This window comes from Argiope bruennichi, chromosome 7, assembly GCF_947563725.1.
Source record: "Argiope bruennichi chromosome 7, qqArgBrue1.1, whole genome shotgun sequence".
In the NCBI taxonomy this organism is placed as follows: Eukaryota; Metazoa; Arthropoda; class Arachnida; order Araneae; family Araneidae; genus Argiope; species Argiope bruennichi.
This window is the reverse complement of record NC_079157.1, coordinates 7,163,326-7,179,395: the sequence shown is the minus strand read 5'-3', so window position 1 is coordinate 7,179,395 and position 16,070 is coordinate 7,163,326. Positions and strand designations below refer to the sequence as shown.

The 16,070-nt window shown below is 30.2% G+C and overlaps 1 protein-coding gene across 2 annotated transcripts in view; it reads left to right on the top strand.

Annotated features, from left to right (window-relative positions):
- LOC129976749 (alpha-tocopherol transfer protein-like) overlaps window positions 1-16,070 on the top strand; it is a 46,624-nt gene that overhangs the window by 27,745 nt on the left and 2,809 nt on the right. For both annotated transcript variants that reach the window (XM_056090479.1, XM_056090480.1), the window contains 4 exons: window positions 4,782-4,978; window positions 8,171-8,416; window positions 9,678-9,868; window positions 13,461-13,571. In XM_056090479.1, coding sequence (XP_055946454.1) covers window positions 4,782-4,978; window positions 8,171-8,416; window positions 9,678-9,868; window positions 13,461-13,571 — 745 coding nt within the window. The remainder of the gene's footprint in view (window positions 1-4,781; window positions 4,979-8,170; window positions 8,417-9,677; window positions 9,869-13,460; window positions 13,572-16,070) is intronic.

The following is a 16,070-nucleotide window of genomic DNA, read 5'->3' as shown; positions in this document are numbered from 1 at the left end:
TGAGATAAGTGTTCTCATCCTTTTCTGTTGTAGCGATAAAAATATAGCTGACTTTACCCAATTCGAATACTTTTATCAATTGGTTAATGTTATCGAAATATGTAAATCCCGAAGTATTCATATTACATGGCAACTATATTAAGTGCTACATGAATACTTTATTTAATACAAATACTTTTTATTTATTGATTAATTATATCTTATTTATGAATATTATAAAATAAAAATCTATTGTTTTCCCTGAATTTCTCATACGCAGAAGGTTAAAAATTAGCAAAAAAAAAAAAATTAGGAAAAGAAATTAAGTACATTATTATTCACAAAATATAAAAGCCCAGTTTATTATTTCAAATTAAAAATTACGCACACTTTTTAATAACTTATTTTTCTGACAAACTGATGAACGATTTCTTAGAACTCTCGAAAGAATATTTCTCAATTATCAAGATACAGAAAAGAGTGAAATGATACCTATAACCAGCAACTCCAACCCTTCCCGGAGGCATACGGAAAAATCTGAATGACCGGACCGTCGCAACAGCAACACTGGCGGTTGAGTCCTAAGGATCATCATCAGTCTCGATGAAACCCTTTCCCTTGGGAAGTACGTCCTGTCATTGATGGGAGGCAGCCGAACATCCACCTTTTTCTGTACCCACCAGGGTGGCCTAACCAACCACCATACCTGAAGGTTCTTATGTTCAATTTGGAGATACTCCACATTGTCAAGAATGGTATCTAAAAGGAGACATCTGAGAGCAGAAGGTTGAAATATTTCTTTTTAATTCATATTTCTTTTTACGAACTCAAAGTTAAAACTAAAATGTCTAAAGAATCGACATTATTTCTAAAATATTTTTGTTCGTTACGTCCATTCGTAGTTTCTGTCCATAGTTAAAAGTTATTCATAAATTCATTAGCTATTTCAAGCATTTAATACAAAAGTTTCACAGAAATTTGATGAGATCTGTATTGTTTATTTTCAAGTTTTATAGAATAGCTATCCCCTTCTTATGATCAGATATTTTCTTATTATATAATAATCTTCATTGTGTTATAAAAACCAGCTTTGATAATTATGACAGCAAAATGAAGTATTTATTCAGATTTAACCTCCACATGAGCTTATTCATAAACTATGCTTGTAAAATGGCGTAATAACTAAACGAATGAAATTGGCAAATTCAGTTCAGTTGTTGAAGATGAAAATCTATTGCATCTTTATTTTGTGATATCTTGCAAGCAATGGAGAGAGTATTAAATATGCAATCAAGAATTTAATGGTTACGAAAACCTTATGAAATAAAAGTTGGTGAAATCAGATCAGTAGTTCTGATTGGAAATAAGATTTATTCAAGTAGAAAATGCAATGGAATAGAAATTTCAAGATTTCTCACAAAATTAAAATATTAATCAAATTTTAATTTTTTTAAACTCGACTTTTGAATACTTTTCTTTTCTTTTTTTGAATACTTTTTAGCAGCATTTCAACGATTTTATCATCATGCATGCTTACATTTATAGCTCACGTGTGTGTCTGTGCATGTAAGTATGTGTGCGTGTGTGCAACTATGTGTCTATGCAAGCGTATCTATGTTTGTGTCCCTCTGTGGGTGTCTGTCTATGTCTGTGCTGGTGTCTGTCTGTGTCTGTGCTGGTTTCTGTCTGCGTCTATGTGGGTGTGTCTGTGTTTAAGTGTGTGTGTGAGTCTATGCCCATTTGTGTCTGTGTGTGTGCCTGTGCGCGCGTCTGTGTGTGCATGCATGCGTGGCGTGTTGCGTGTGTGTGTGTGTGCATGTGGGTGTGCCAGCTTATAAGCGAATTTAGGCTATTTTAAATTTGTTTCTTATTCGCATTTAAATACCACTTTGCTTTCACTGCACTATCGCTCGAAACTTATTTCCATTATATCAGAAATTATTACACAGTTTTATTTCTTGTGCTACCTTTACTGCGAGGAGTTTTGTACATTTTGAAAAAGTCACAACGTTGGTACACTCTAAAGTTTGCTTTTTTATCTGGATCAACATATTGAAAAGAAGCTTTATAAAATTCACTATCACCAACAAAGACACTTGCTAGACCGCAAGAGAAAAGTTCTACCCAAATATTGGCTGTCGTGGCCTGGTGGTAAGGCCTCGGCTTCGGAAGACGAGGGTTTCAGCTTTGAGAGCCGATTCCACCGAAGAACCGTTATATAAGCGAATCTGGTGCACGCTAAATCTGTCGGGGACAAACATCCTCCCGCTGGTGTGGTGTGGAAGCTTGAAGAGGGGGTAGCAGTTCAGATGTCATCTGACCGTGTTTCAAAATTACGAAGTCCGTTCCAAAATAGCACTAGCGCTAGCGTAACCGGGACGTTAATATAACTAAGTTAAAAACTACCAAAATATAGGAAAAAAGTATTAAACAGACGATTTAACTATATAAAAATTATTTCCATCCGGAACTCTGAGTGTTAAAAGCTTATTGATGTAGACTGTAGAGAAAAGTTATAAAATTATATAGATATGTAAAATTATATATATATATATATACCAAAATGATTTTAAAATATATTAAAAATTAATAAATTTTGTTATGAAAATTGTTATGTATGGAAATTATGCTGATATTATTAAAAAAAGTAATTTCTTGAATTTTAACATAATTTTTTTTTAAACAAGCTATTTAAAAAAATAATTGGAAGAAGTTGTTTGAAATAGAATATGAACATCATTTTTCATAGGTAAGTCATAGCGATTATTCTTCCAGAGTTGAGCCTATTTTTCACACTCAATTAAGTATTATTCGGAACATGCTTCTAACATATTAACTTCCTTTACACATTCGTTACTCTAACTGAATGGAATTTCTAGTGAGGAAACAGGAGGCCCACAGCCAATAAATTCTAATAATACTTTGCTTCATTAATTAGTAAATCAAAGTGTTGAATTAAGTGTAGCTATAAATCTTTCAATGAAGCAGTCTGAAACGTTTGCATGATCTTTGTTTAGGTTCAACTCATGCATTCGACAATAAATAATAAAAAGAACTTCTATGACACGTACATCAGTGTGTGTGTAATATTATTTTCACTAATTTTAATTTCTCCTAAGCAAATAGGATTTTAAAAAATATAAAATATCCACTGAACGATGGCTAAATCTGTTCGTATTTTGGACACAATATTGCCAGAAATTGAAAATACTCGTCCACTAGCTACTGAGCTTCGTTTTATATTTTTCATGGCATCAAATGAAAAATATAATTTTTTTGTTCTTTTATTCGTTTAATCAAATAATGAAAATTCAGCCTTCAGTGTTTTTGGATTTGTAAATTTTTTTTCAGGGTCTTCAAGAAACTTATGAATTGATTTTTCCATGACTTCTTTTGAAAAAGCATTGCTCTGATGAGTAATATATATATATATATATATATATATATATATATATATATATATATATATATATATATATATATATATATATATATATATATATATATATATATATATATATATATATATATATATATGTATATATATATATGTATATATATATATATATATATATATATATATATATATATATATATATATATATATATATATATATATATATATATATATATATATATATATAAATAGTATATATATATATATATATAAATAGTATATCTCTTGGGCCTAATTTCAGGGGATTTTCGGGTCACGAGGAATCATTGTTAGACTTTCTTGCTTCACATTCCTTCACAGAAAAAATCGTTTTTTTTAATCCCTGCCTGAAGGTGACCCTTCAAAAAGTCTTCATCCCGGATTCTTTTTTTATTTGGTTTATTTGATTTTCCTATTAACTTGACTTTAATACTTTTGTCTCAGTTCATCTGTGTTTTAGAAGTAGCTGCATTTCCGCTCTCTAAATACTATGAAGTTTTTCCTGTTCCTTTTATGGTTTTAGTTTGAATAAGAAATAATTTTTAGTTGCAAATCCGAAACTATTTCGTTTCGTTTTCAAAAAAAATGTCTTACTTTAGATTGTTTAAATGATTATATATATATATATATATATATATATATATATATATATATATATATATATATATATATATATATATATATATATATATATATATTATTAGCTATATATATATTATATATATAACTTTTTTTTTTGAAAATTGAATTCGAAAACTGGTTTTTCAAAAAGTTGGTTTTTGTATAAACTTTAATGTAGCTTTCATCAAATAACATGCATTTCCTGTACTTTATTTCTTGACAAAATCGCCAAAAATCATACACTAGCCACATCCCAAAGATTGACCTCCTGTACTTATTATCCGCCTATGGCATGCAGTTTAACACAGTTTTAAGTTCAGTTCGGCAGTTCAGTTTTTTTAATGTGCTATAAATCACGTAACTCTAGTGTGTGTATGTGGAAATAAAATCTGATGCTTGAAGATGAACCAAACCCATCCTTTACATAATTTTCATAAATGCTAAAAATATAGTATTTTTACAAATAAACCTGAACGTAACCGAATTCTTTTACTTTATTATCAAAGTCAGTGGAGGAAAGATGCGATTGCAACAAACTTCGAACAAATTTCAAAAAACGTTACCAGTTACTTTTAGATATCAAATTTAAACCAGCCGATTATTCATTTATTTACTTCATTTTTTTTTCTAAATTCGCTTTATCTAATCGCGAATACAAACATGTTTCAAGTTTTTAAATGAATAATCTTTCACATGCTCAGCAGTTTTTTTAGCAGCAGTTAGCAGCACTTATTTTATCTAACAGATCAAGAAAAGTCATAGCAGATTCGAAAGTGTGGGGCTTCCAGGACATTATGAGTAAGGAAATTAACGATCAAAAATGCTACCCGTTTCACATGGACTACCTTCCAGAAATTTGCTACCAAAAGGCTCTGGAAGAGCTCAACGAAACACCAGAAACAAGAGTAGAAGAGCTGACTAAACTTAAAGGTTTACTATCAGGTACGTAAAGGTTAATAAACTTTTTTTCTCTTAAGAATTGCAAATAAGATTTGATTCTTTTAAATATTTTTATTTAACTTATCATGTTTCATTTCTGTAATGTTGAAATTTTTGAATCTGACTTTCCATATATAAAATTTTGTATATACACATTTAATATACCCTGTTGAAAATTTAACATACCCTGTTGTTGTCTTAATCAGAAAGTAATATACTAATTTAGGTGAAAATTGATTTCACAAATATGATACTTTCTAGCATTCAATTTGAGAAATATTAATTTTTAGATTCTATAATATTTATAATTATATATCATGAAATGCAATGAAAACTGAAAAGGGGAAAAATATCAATAATAAGAAAGCTTTTTACATGGCTTATTTGGTGTAGTGAAAAAACTAAGAATTAGTGTGAAACTTAAGTTAGTATAAAAAAAAAACTTATAAAAACTCTTGCAATATCTTAGATGAATTAAGACGCAAAGAAAATATTTTTTAATAAGTTAGGATATTCGTTAAAAATGTATTATATAGGCGTTTTGAGTATTTGTGCCAGAAACAGAACTCTCGTTTTTTGCTTTGACTTCAACTTTTTTTATAAAAAGGCAATTGACAGAAATAAATTATAAATATTATGAGAGGGTATGAATAAAAAAATTGATTCTTAAAGTAAGAAAATAATTCGAATTTTAATATTTGACATCCTTATGAAATATTAAATATATAGCATATTGAACGATATATAGAAATTTTGAATATAAACAGAAGATAATTTTTCTCAATGAAATTTAATGCCATAATTTTAAATATGAATCTAAATTTAACGAACGTCAATTAGCGCAAACCGAAAGTATTTTGCTCCTTTGTCGCTGAATCTCTCACCCCACCCCACCCCCAAAAAAAATAACCAAAGGTCGTATGCTAGATTCACGCCAAAGAGCGATCATCCGCACTAGTTTTCGCTTACGGTATGCAATTAAAACAGAAATTCAAGTGTTTATTTTTAAAATATGCTATGGAGCAAGCAATCCTTATATATGTATAAAAGTTTATGTTCTCATGATATTTAAAAACAATTTCCAGTGATCCATTTTTTTTATGCTCTGGGTGTGGGAAACAACAGTTCTATTACAGAGTATGCAAGAATGCGGGGGGGGGGGACGACTTCGACTAGTTTACAATTGAAAAGAAAAAACTTCGCATATTTCATATTTGTAAGAATCAGATTGTGCAAATGACTCCTTCCTTCCTTGGAATTAAGAACATTTTCATAATTAGTGATTCATTAAGATAAAATATTTTAACAAATTCAAAATGCTATCGTTTAAATCTTTTTTTAAACTGCAAAGGATCTTACAAAAGCTAGAAAATAAATAAGTTCAGTTTAGGTATATTAACGTTCCATTTTAAAACAATGCTAAGGCAAACACATTTGGCCCCGACACGTGATACTTAAACGTGCACCATACCCACTTATACCAAAGTTCTTCGGTGGAATCGAACCTGAAGTCCACCGCTTCCGAAGCCGATCCTCTACACAGAGCCGCCGCGATGAACAGCTTTTTAGAAAGCTGTCGGCTTTTGTCAATATTTTAAAAAACAATCAGAATTTGAAAGTCAAAGCAGAAGGCAAAAGTAACAGAATTGTTTTTCCTAAGAGTTAATTATTTGAATAACTAATATTCAAACAATGTTTGAGTTATTTGTATTTTTATCTATTTATAAAAATTACTTTGAATTATTAGGATAGGATAATATTTTATTGGAATTTATATTCAAAAATAATATTTAAAAAGTCCAAAATTTTTCATTGATTATTCATTTTTTTATTATTATTATGCGTTTTCCAAGTCAGAGATTTCTCAAAATATTCAGAAATAATACTTTTAAATAATTATGCTGCGTTATACTTTGATATACCAGAATTATTTCGCACAAAAAATTCACGCATTCACGCAATTTTTTTACACAAAAGCGTCGAAAATATTTCTTTTATATGAAGAACTTTTCCTTTAATTTTTTATGAATAATTTCTTTTATTTTCTATGAAAGTAATTATTTACTTAAGGAGTTCATTTTTGAGCAATTTTATTTCTTAATAAAACTTCAAATAGAAGTGATTTTAAATTGCTACTTTTGTTAATATTATTATTTCACTTAAAAACATTCGTTGTGCTATTTTCAGTGCTGTTTTTTATCATCTATTTAACGACAGAGATGGAGATAAGCACTTAATGCTTACATCTTTTTTTCAAAGCAGAACAGCATCCATTTCTGTTATTGCCTCACTCTAGGAACATTTTAATCTTGTTTAAAAAGAATTGAAATGTTGGTTCTTCGATCCAATACAAATTATGGATTTATTTCTCGGAAGTATATTTACAGAGCGGTTAAGCCATTACAAAGTTTATTTTTATTTTCTTCTCCATGGTAAGAATGAGTATTTATATTAATGATACAGAAATGGACATTTATATTTATTTTTTAGATGGAGCTCGAGAGATTTCTATCGATATTAAGTAATGAGTTATAGCTATAATAATACATTTTATAACAAGAACATCAATTAAACTTTATACTGTTACATAATAGATATAACACAGGTATTAATATTACCAAGAAAATACGAACATTTTGTAGGAGACGAATCATTGCAAATGTTTGAGGTATTTGCATTTTTTTTGGTGAGATCTGTTTGTATTTTTCCCAAATACCGACTTCATGCATAAAAGAAATTGCCACATGGTTGTAAGTCAATCTGCTTCTTCTGCTCTTTTCAAAAATATTGAAATCAAGACTCTGTAAAGTTCCTGCCATCCAATGTGATCCGTTACATGACGATTCTTTATAATAAAACAGTTTCTCTAACAGATTCCTGTGCAAAGACTAACTGACAAGAAAACTTTAGGAATTTCTTGAAAAAAATTATTCTCAGAAACACTTTTAATATATTTTATGTCAGCGAAATGAGAATTTTGTAATGAAAAATGGACATCACATTAAATACCAGCGCATGTCAATGTACTCTCGAGGAAAATATCTATTTAATATCGTTTCATAATAAATAAGAAAAAATATATGCATTTGAAGGAAAATTTTATAGAAAATATTCAGTTTTTTAATCAAGACCAACAAATTGATCAATTATTTATTTAAACGAAAATCTCTATATATTATTTCGCTTTTTATGCAGCTGATAAATTCACGGCTGGCATCGAGTTCGAGGAGGATTTCTTGCAACTGTTTTTAAGGTATAGAAAATACAATTCTTCGCAGGCGTTTCAGGCTGTGCGGAAATTCGTCCACTTCCGAAGAAATTTCAGCAGCATTTTCCAGAGCATCCCAAACGCGTATTTCAAAGAGAACCCTTCCACGAAGTTTATTTCTGTACTTCCCAACAGGTGTCCAGACGGATGTGCAGTTGTTCTCGTTGAACTTGGTAAGTTAACTCATGCCTTGGTAGTTCAATTCAATTCACATTTATATAAAACACGTTTTATTGTAAAAATAAGGAAAAGATAATAAATTATTCAGAGTGAAAGGTTTTAAGTATTATCAATACTTCTCTCATCACTCTAAAAAATGCGAAAAAAATTATTTTCTGTACTTAACCTACATTTGCTGTCATGAAATTTGAATTAATTTTATGTCGTCAAATTTAAATATAGAGCATTTTAAATTTCTTAAATTAGGCACCAATTACAAGTACTTTGTTTTACTATTCCATAAAATAATGTTGATTCAGAAGACAATGAAACGATAAGTTTACTGAACAAATGACCTAATGAAGAGTATTCAATAATGGTCAACGAGCTATTTAAGCAGTAGGGTGTATAACGAAAAACTTTTATTTCAAATCTGAAATTTGAAATCGATAAAAATTCATTATCCTTTTTACCAGAAACAATTTTATTCAAATTGAAAAATATCCATATCACCAAAAATAGCCCAAAAGTTGAATTCTTTAGTCAAAAAACGTAAATAAAAAGGAAATTTTTGTTTTTAAATGTAAAAAAATATATAAAAAAATATGTTTAAAATATGTTGATTTCTTTCTGTTTCGAACAAATATATGTGTTCTTACATAACTATCCTGAGAAATTTGCCACTTGAAATACTTTTACTTTCATTTTTCGACAATCAAATTGATTGCATTTATTTTTGAAATGCGATCTGTAATATCTTGATATTATTTTACCCTTTTACAACCTTTGAGTTATCGGTTACCGTTGACTGACTTTTCGGCTTTTCAGTTTTTTAATCCTGAAAAAAAAACTTACACATGAATGTAATTATTCGTGATACAAAAAAAAACATTAAATTTCGAACAGCTGAACCGTAATGGAGACAATAAATAAATAAATTATTAACTTACAGGAAGATTGAAAACTTTAAAAATATGCCTATTGTTAAAAAGAAATGTTTTTGTATAAATTTTGAAAGACTAACTAAATATGGCAAGATATATCTAATTTTTTTATTCACAATTAACATTAAGGACATTATTTTTTTTCGTACTATTGAAAAAAAATTCGTTTCCTTTTTCGTATTGAAATCTTCCTTACTTGCTTAATTTTTTAATGAATTTAATGAACCTTTAATTTTTATAAGGTTTGTATCCAGCGAAACCTGATATAAATCTTTCATTAAGCAAAAGTAAGTTCTTTATAAAAAATTTTCGATTATTATTCTGATTGCAGGCAAGTGGAACCATAATGAACTTTCGATCGAGCACATTAAAACAATGGGCATGTTTTCCCTTCTCCTACCACTTCGATGCCCAATGACACAAATCTGTGGGTTTAAGGTGATCTACGATTTTACGGACACAATCAAGCATTTTAGATACTGCACTCCACAAAATATTAGTCTGATTTACAATGCTGGTTTTGTAAGTATGTCAAATTTCCTTTAGTTTTTGTTCACGTTATGGAACTTTAGAAAAACGAAGAAAATGAATTATGAAAAATTTTAAAAAAACGAATTTAGAAAATTGTTGCTGAAATGTGTTTCTCAAACTAATTAAGAATGCAATGATGCAAATTATAATGATAGATATCAACAAATTCAATAGTAATGAATTAGAAAATACTAAAAAATCATCGCATTGATCATGTGAGTAAAAAATAAGGAATAAAATTTATTTTTGCTTATTAAACTCTCTAATAATCAAAAATCCAACGTTTTCAGGCTTTTCAAGGGTTTTTTTTTTTTTTTTTTGAAACAGTGAAGACCTGTCTAGCTTTTTTAGGGAGATTTGAGGAGATTTAGAATTTCAAACATAAGTGAATTAACAGTAGAGATTAATAGTTGGATTACATTAGTAGTTGTTAACTATCTTCTTATTATTCACGGTTTTCTCCACAGCGACAGACAACACCGCAGCATTAACAAATATGAAATTCTAAACGAAAAACTCCAAATCAATCTATCAAATCATTGAGAAAAATCCATTTATTACTTCCAATGACAGGAACTGAAAGAAAACCTGGAATGACCGATTAAAATTCATGTTTCAGATTAATATATTTTGGTAGAAGAGATCAGCCACATACTATCGACAAAGAAAAATGTATACCAAGATCATAACTATTTTGTTTAAGCTATCCTTAACTATAAACTCCATTCCAACACCAATGCAGTCAACACTTTTAAATATCAAAAATGAAGTATCACTATAAGAAATTTTTCAGTATGAAATAAAGACAATAAAAAATAAACAATAATCTGTAGTACAAAACGAACATGATTTAAAAAATAACTCGAATGCTAAGGATCAAAATTTGTCTTCTCAACTTTATGAAAATTGTGTAATTTTAATTTATCATTCTTTCAAACGCCGCAGTTTACATTATTATACTTCAATTTCTGTAGGAAAAAATTGTTCTATCCTCTGTCTATATTATGATTTTTAAAACATTCAAACATGTCCAAACATCGCTTTCTTCAATGATAAAAACTTTCATAAGTTAGATAAACAAAATACATACTAACAAATTTACTCAAATTCTTCAGATACTTTAACTAACGGAGGTGGATACTGTGTCAGAGTATCCACTTACATATATTTGTATTTACTCATATGAGAAGTACACATAAAACAATACATTCTAATCTTCAATAAACTGGACCTCGAGATTCAGAAAGTTAAAAATATTCAAGCTTTTTCGGTGGTACTTAAGAATAGAAATTATTAAATTATTTTCACTGCAACCTGATGAAATAACTGTAGCTCAGATTTCAAAACTTGTATACAGTTGTTGTGTACCAAATTTAATATTTCTTTAGATTAAATGAAAAACTTACGAAAATTATATTACTCAGAATTTATAAATGACATCACCTAACGATATCCATATACATTCTGTACCTCTGAAGGAATTTTGATATTTTTGAATAATATCCACATCCATCTTTACACCTAAGATATTTTGATCCATTTACAGTAAAATACCATCAACGTTTTTCTGTTAAACATTCTCAGTATAATGTTTTAATTATATTTATTTATTTAACAAGAACAACCAAATTGAAATACTCCTCATCCCCTAAAAACTTAAATATATTCAATGTTTGAATCGATGCCCTAAACTCCTTTTTCAAATAATCAAATTAAATTAATGAAAAAGCTGTGAAACGGAATTACAAATCCGAAGAGCAATAAAACAAATATTAAAACAGTTCACAAAAAAAGCGCGGATTTATTATAAACTAGCCGCCTTTGGCGACCAGCCGGTTCGCCAATTTCAATGTTCGTTAAAATTTTAATAATTAAATATTTAATGCAATTCCTACTTTAATAGTTTCTTCATCAAAATATTGTGAAACTTAACATTTTGATAGTCATATAATTCACTCATAATATTATAAAGGCCTTCAGTCATAACGTAATATGTATATCTCTCATTTTCTGTTCGCTCCCGTACAATTTATACTTTAAATTAAATTGGAAAGGATTAATTTGCAATTAATATAATAATATTTTTTACTGAAACAAAATATTTTTTTTATAATATGATTACTGAAAACAGAGTCACTGAGCGTTTAAACTTCATAGGCACTAAAGAATATATTTCTAAATTTATGCAATATTTTAAGAATTTGTCAACAAAATTTTCTCAGATTCATCATGACCAGATCGATTAATTAACAATGTTTAGTTTTGAATGCATCAAACACTAAGAAAATAAAACGAATCGTTTAAAATAATCGGTCTAAAACAGGTTTAAAAAAACTACTTAAAAAACGATGTACTTAAAATTATAAGCATATACAAAAAATATAACTAACATGAATACAATTTCATCACAAAAGCATGAAACTAAAATAAAAATAATTCAAATCAAATCCGCATCCGTTGATAATATTTGTCAACAATCAGATCATAATGCGCATGCGTGAATTTTCAACGCCAGTTACGATAACGCAAATGCGCGAATTTTTCTACGCCAGTTGCGGTATCGCTATGCAGATTAGAAATTTTTAATTTCTTTTATTCTGTTTTATTTTAATTCAAAAGTACTTCAGAATGAATCTAAAAGATCGATTCATTAACACTGTTTAATTTTAAATGCATCAAACATTAAGAAAATAAACAGAATCGTTTGAAATAATAGGCCGAAAAATCTTAAGCCTAGCCTCATTAGTGTGGGGGGAAAAAACTGAAGCCTTACTGATTTGGCGTTGGGGAAAATGAGAAGATTTTTTTGGCGAGAAAGTTAGTTTTTAATTAATAATTAAAATTCTAATTAAAAATTCAAAAAAAGGGACGGACCCCAGGTGCACATTCACGACCTCCAAGGTATACATGTACCAAATTTGGTAGCTGTATGTCAAATGGTCTGGCCTGTAGAGCGCCAACACGCGCACATTGAGCTTTATATAACTATAGATTAGATATTAAAATTGTCATGGTGGTAGAAAAATGAAATGACAAAAATAGGTTTAAATAATCACATATGGACTTGAAATAGTTTGAACACAATCTGACTCATTCAATAAGATGGGCTGGAAGGTGTAATTCTGTAGCTCATTTCTAATCCCTTAATATTCTGTGATCAAGAAACACGAAGCAATGGACAGATTTTGATAAAGACGCACATGGACATAGACTCAAACATCTGTTTTAACGTCGCCAAAAATCTACTCATCATCTGCATAACTTTAAAACGATTTGCCAATCCGTGCTTTGAAACATGCATAAGTTTTGAATGACAAGTAGTGCAGGTGTAATATACAAAATACAGCCAAGTGAAATAAATCGAAAAAAAAATCGCCAAGGAAAGATATTCCGAGTGTTAACGATTTGGTATTTTTGCATTTTCTTTTTTTTTTTTCTCCAGCTCATCTGTATGTTTCTTATGAGATATTTTTATGTATTTCTATCTTTTTTGGGGGTGTACGCCTCGTTTAACAGCATACACGCTGAATTTTGGATCATTTTATACATTTAATCTCTTTTAATCCAAATATAACCTTTATAGAACTGCGTTCCTGGCCGTTACAAAGAAACGCATTGCATTAACGAATCTGCACTTCAGATGGCTGTATGGGCTGTATTGAAACATTTCCTTTCAGCAAAGATCAGAAAAAGAGTAAGTATGAAGCAGAGAATACGTTATGTACAATGGGTAAAAGCAGTATTGTTAATTGCATCTTAATGGGCGTATTAAAAATAATGCATTCCTAATCGCAAATTAAAGTATAAAATAAATATTAGAATGCATTTTGTAAGGAATTTACTTCAAAATTTATTTATTTGTACTATCAGTTTACCTGGTAATAATAAAAATATGGAAAACGAAGGTAATAAAAGTATTGGCAAAGTGCCAAGAATCGTCGTATTGAAAGCACGTGATTTTAGAAAAGAATATTTTCCTAAAATCACGTTGATCTGTTGATTAGACTATCTGTTGAACTTCTGGGTCGTTTTTCTTCAACGCTGGTTAAAATGTCTACAAAAGCGAAAGAGTTGGATGTGAGTATAAAAAACAACATTGTCCGTCTTAGAAATGATGGCTTAACATTTCGCGAAATTGGAAATCAACTGGAAATTAGTTTATTCACTGTCTGAAGAGTCGTCAAAAAGTTTCAAGAAACAGGATCAACAGGGAATAAGGTCAGAATTCGGCGGCCTCGAATATTTTCCACAAAGTAGAAGCGCGTCATTATCAGAGAAGTAAAAAAGAACCTTGCGCCTCAGTTGGCCCAACAAGTGGCAAATACTCCGCAAAAAAATTTTAGTGCCCAGACAATAATTCGAAATGATTTACATGAAAGCGACTATTATGGAAGAGCAGCCAGAAAGAATCATTTTTGAAAAAAACTAGAAACTTAGACTTCGCAAAAGCTAATATTGATCGGCCAGACGGAATAAAGTCATATTTTGGGATGAATCGAAATTCAATATTTTTGGAAGTGATGGAAGACAATATGTATGGAGAATTTTGAATTTAAAACACGAACTGTAACAGCTCCTGCGAAACACGGAGCGCCTTGGCGCGGGGCTGTAGGGCAGCGAATGGAGTAATTATCATTTTATTGAAGGTAAAATGACACGTACAGCGAAATATTGCGCTGTAATTTAAATCTCAAAAAGGGTTGGAAATGTCGTTTATGTTTCAGCAAGACCTCAAGCTTACAGCATATAAAACACGGGAATGGTTACTCTACAATACACCAGTTAAAAACACCACCTCAGTCTCTGGACCGTAACCCGATTGTAAATTTATGGCACCAGTTGGATTTAGCTGTCAGGAAATATCATCTAAAGAGAATATGAAAAGTATACTCTTCCAAGAATGGAAAAATATTGTTACGAATCTGTGATGCGGCTTCCCAGCATAGTTGGTTCCATAGGAGGTCCCAGAGCTTGGCGAATTGGCGAAGAATTTGGCGACTTTGGCGTCAAAATAGATTATACCCGAAACATCGAGAATTTTCCAGTTCCGTCCAGTAGGAACCGAGTTACGCTTCGAATGTTCCTGATTGGTTGAGAGGCTTCTAGCCCCGCCTCCTGAGACCTATAAAAGGGGCTGGCAGCTGCCAGGGTGTGGTCGTCGTGAACCAGATCGGAGAGTAGTCGGAAGCGACAGAGAAGAGTAGAAGGGATCGACGATGAAGAGAGTAGTCGGAATCGACAGAAAAAGAAATGGCCTTCCAGAGATAAGAGGAGCAGCGACGGAGTGAAGCTAGTGCTGAACTAAGCTGTGCGCTACTGTCTGTAGTAGAGTCTGGTTGTATGCTGCAAGTCTCGGCTGAAGATAATCGTCTTCTGTGCTGTATATAGTTGTCTTTGTGCTGTCCTGTGTGTCTTCGTGTAAATAAACGTCGTTGTTTCTTTTTCTACTGTCGCCTGCTGATTGAGCGTTCTCCACACCATGTAACTTCCACTATCCAAACGAACCCCCGGAAATTTCGTTACAATATACAGTGATACATCGTTGGTTTTGTCAGTGCAGAATAGATAACAAGCAATCATAAAGGAGAAAGGTATGCATACAAAGTATTGAATATGATGAATTGAATATGAAATTTAATGTGTTTATGCTTCATTATATTATGCTAAAATTATTAGACATATTCTGCGTTAAGTAATATGTTTAAATATAAGCAATTGCCAATACTTTTTTTACCCACTGTATATGTTTTATTAGCCATTATTTTTTTTATAACTAAACAGTTTCTTAGGTTGCATTATTTCTCCTTAATATATAAACATATGACATTTTAGTGAATGCTTTTTACTATTAAATATTTATTGTTCAAAAATCAAACCATAAACCATCAAAATTAATCACCTCAAAAGTTTCTCGCATACTCTTTAAGAAAAATGTTATCTGTCTAACTCACACGAAATTGAAGGCGTGAATTTAGCATTTTTACTGAATGTATCGTATGAAGCTTGGCGATTTTATTTTTTTTTTTTTTTTTTTTTGGGGGGGGGGAGATTAATCCTTGGCAGGCCGTTAATAGTATCCGAAAATTGAATTTATGTTTTAAATGCGCTTTTTACAACCGACTGAAACCAAAATTTGATATAGAATTACAATTGTAATAATAAAATCACTAGCGAAATTTCACATATTTAAGTC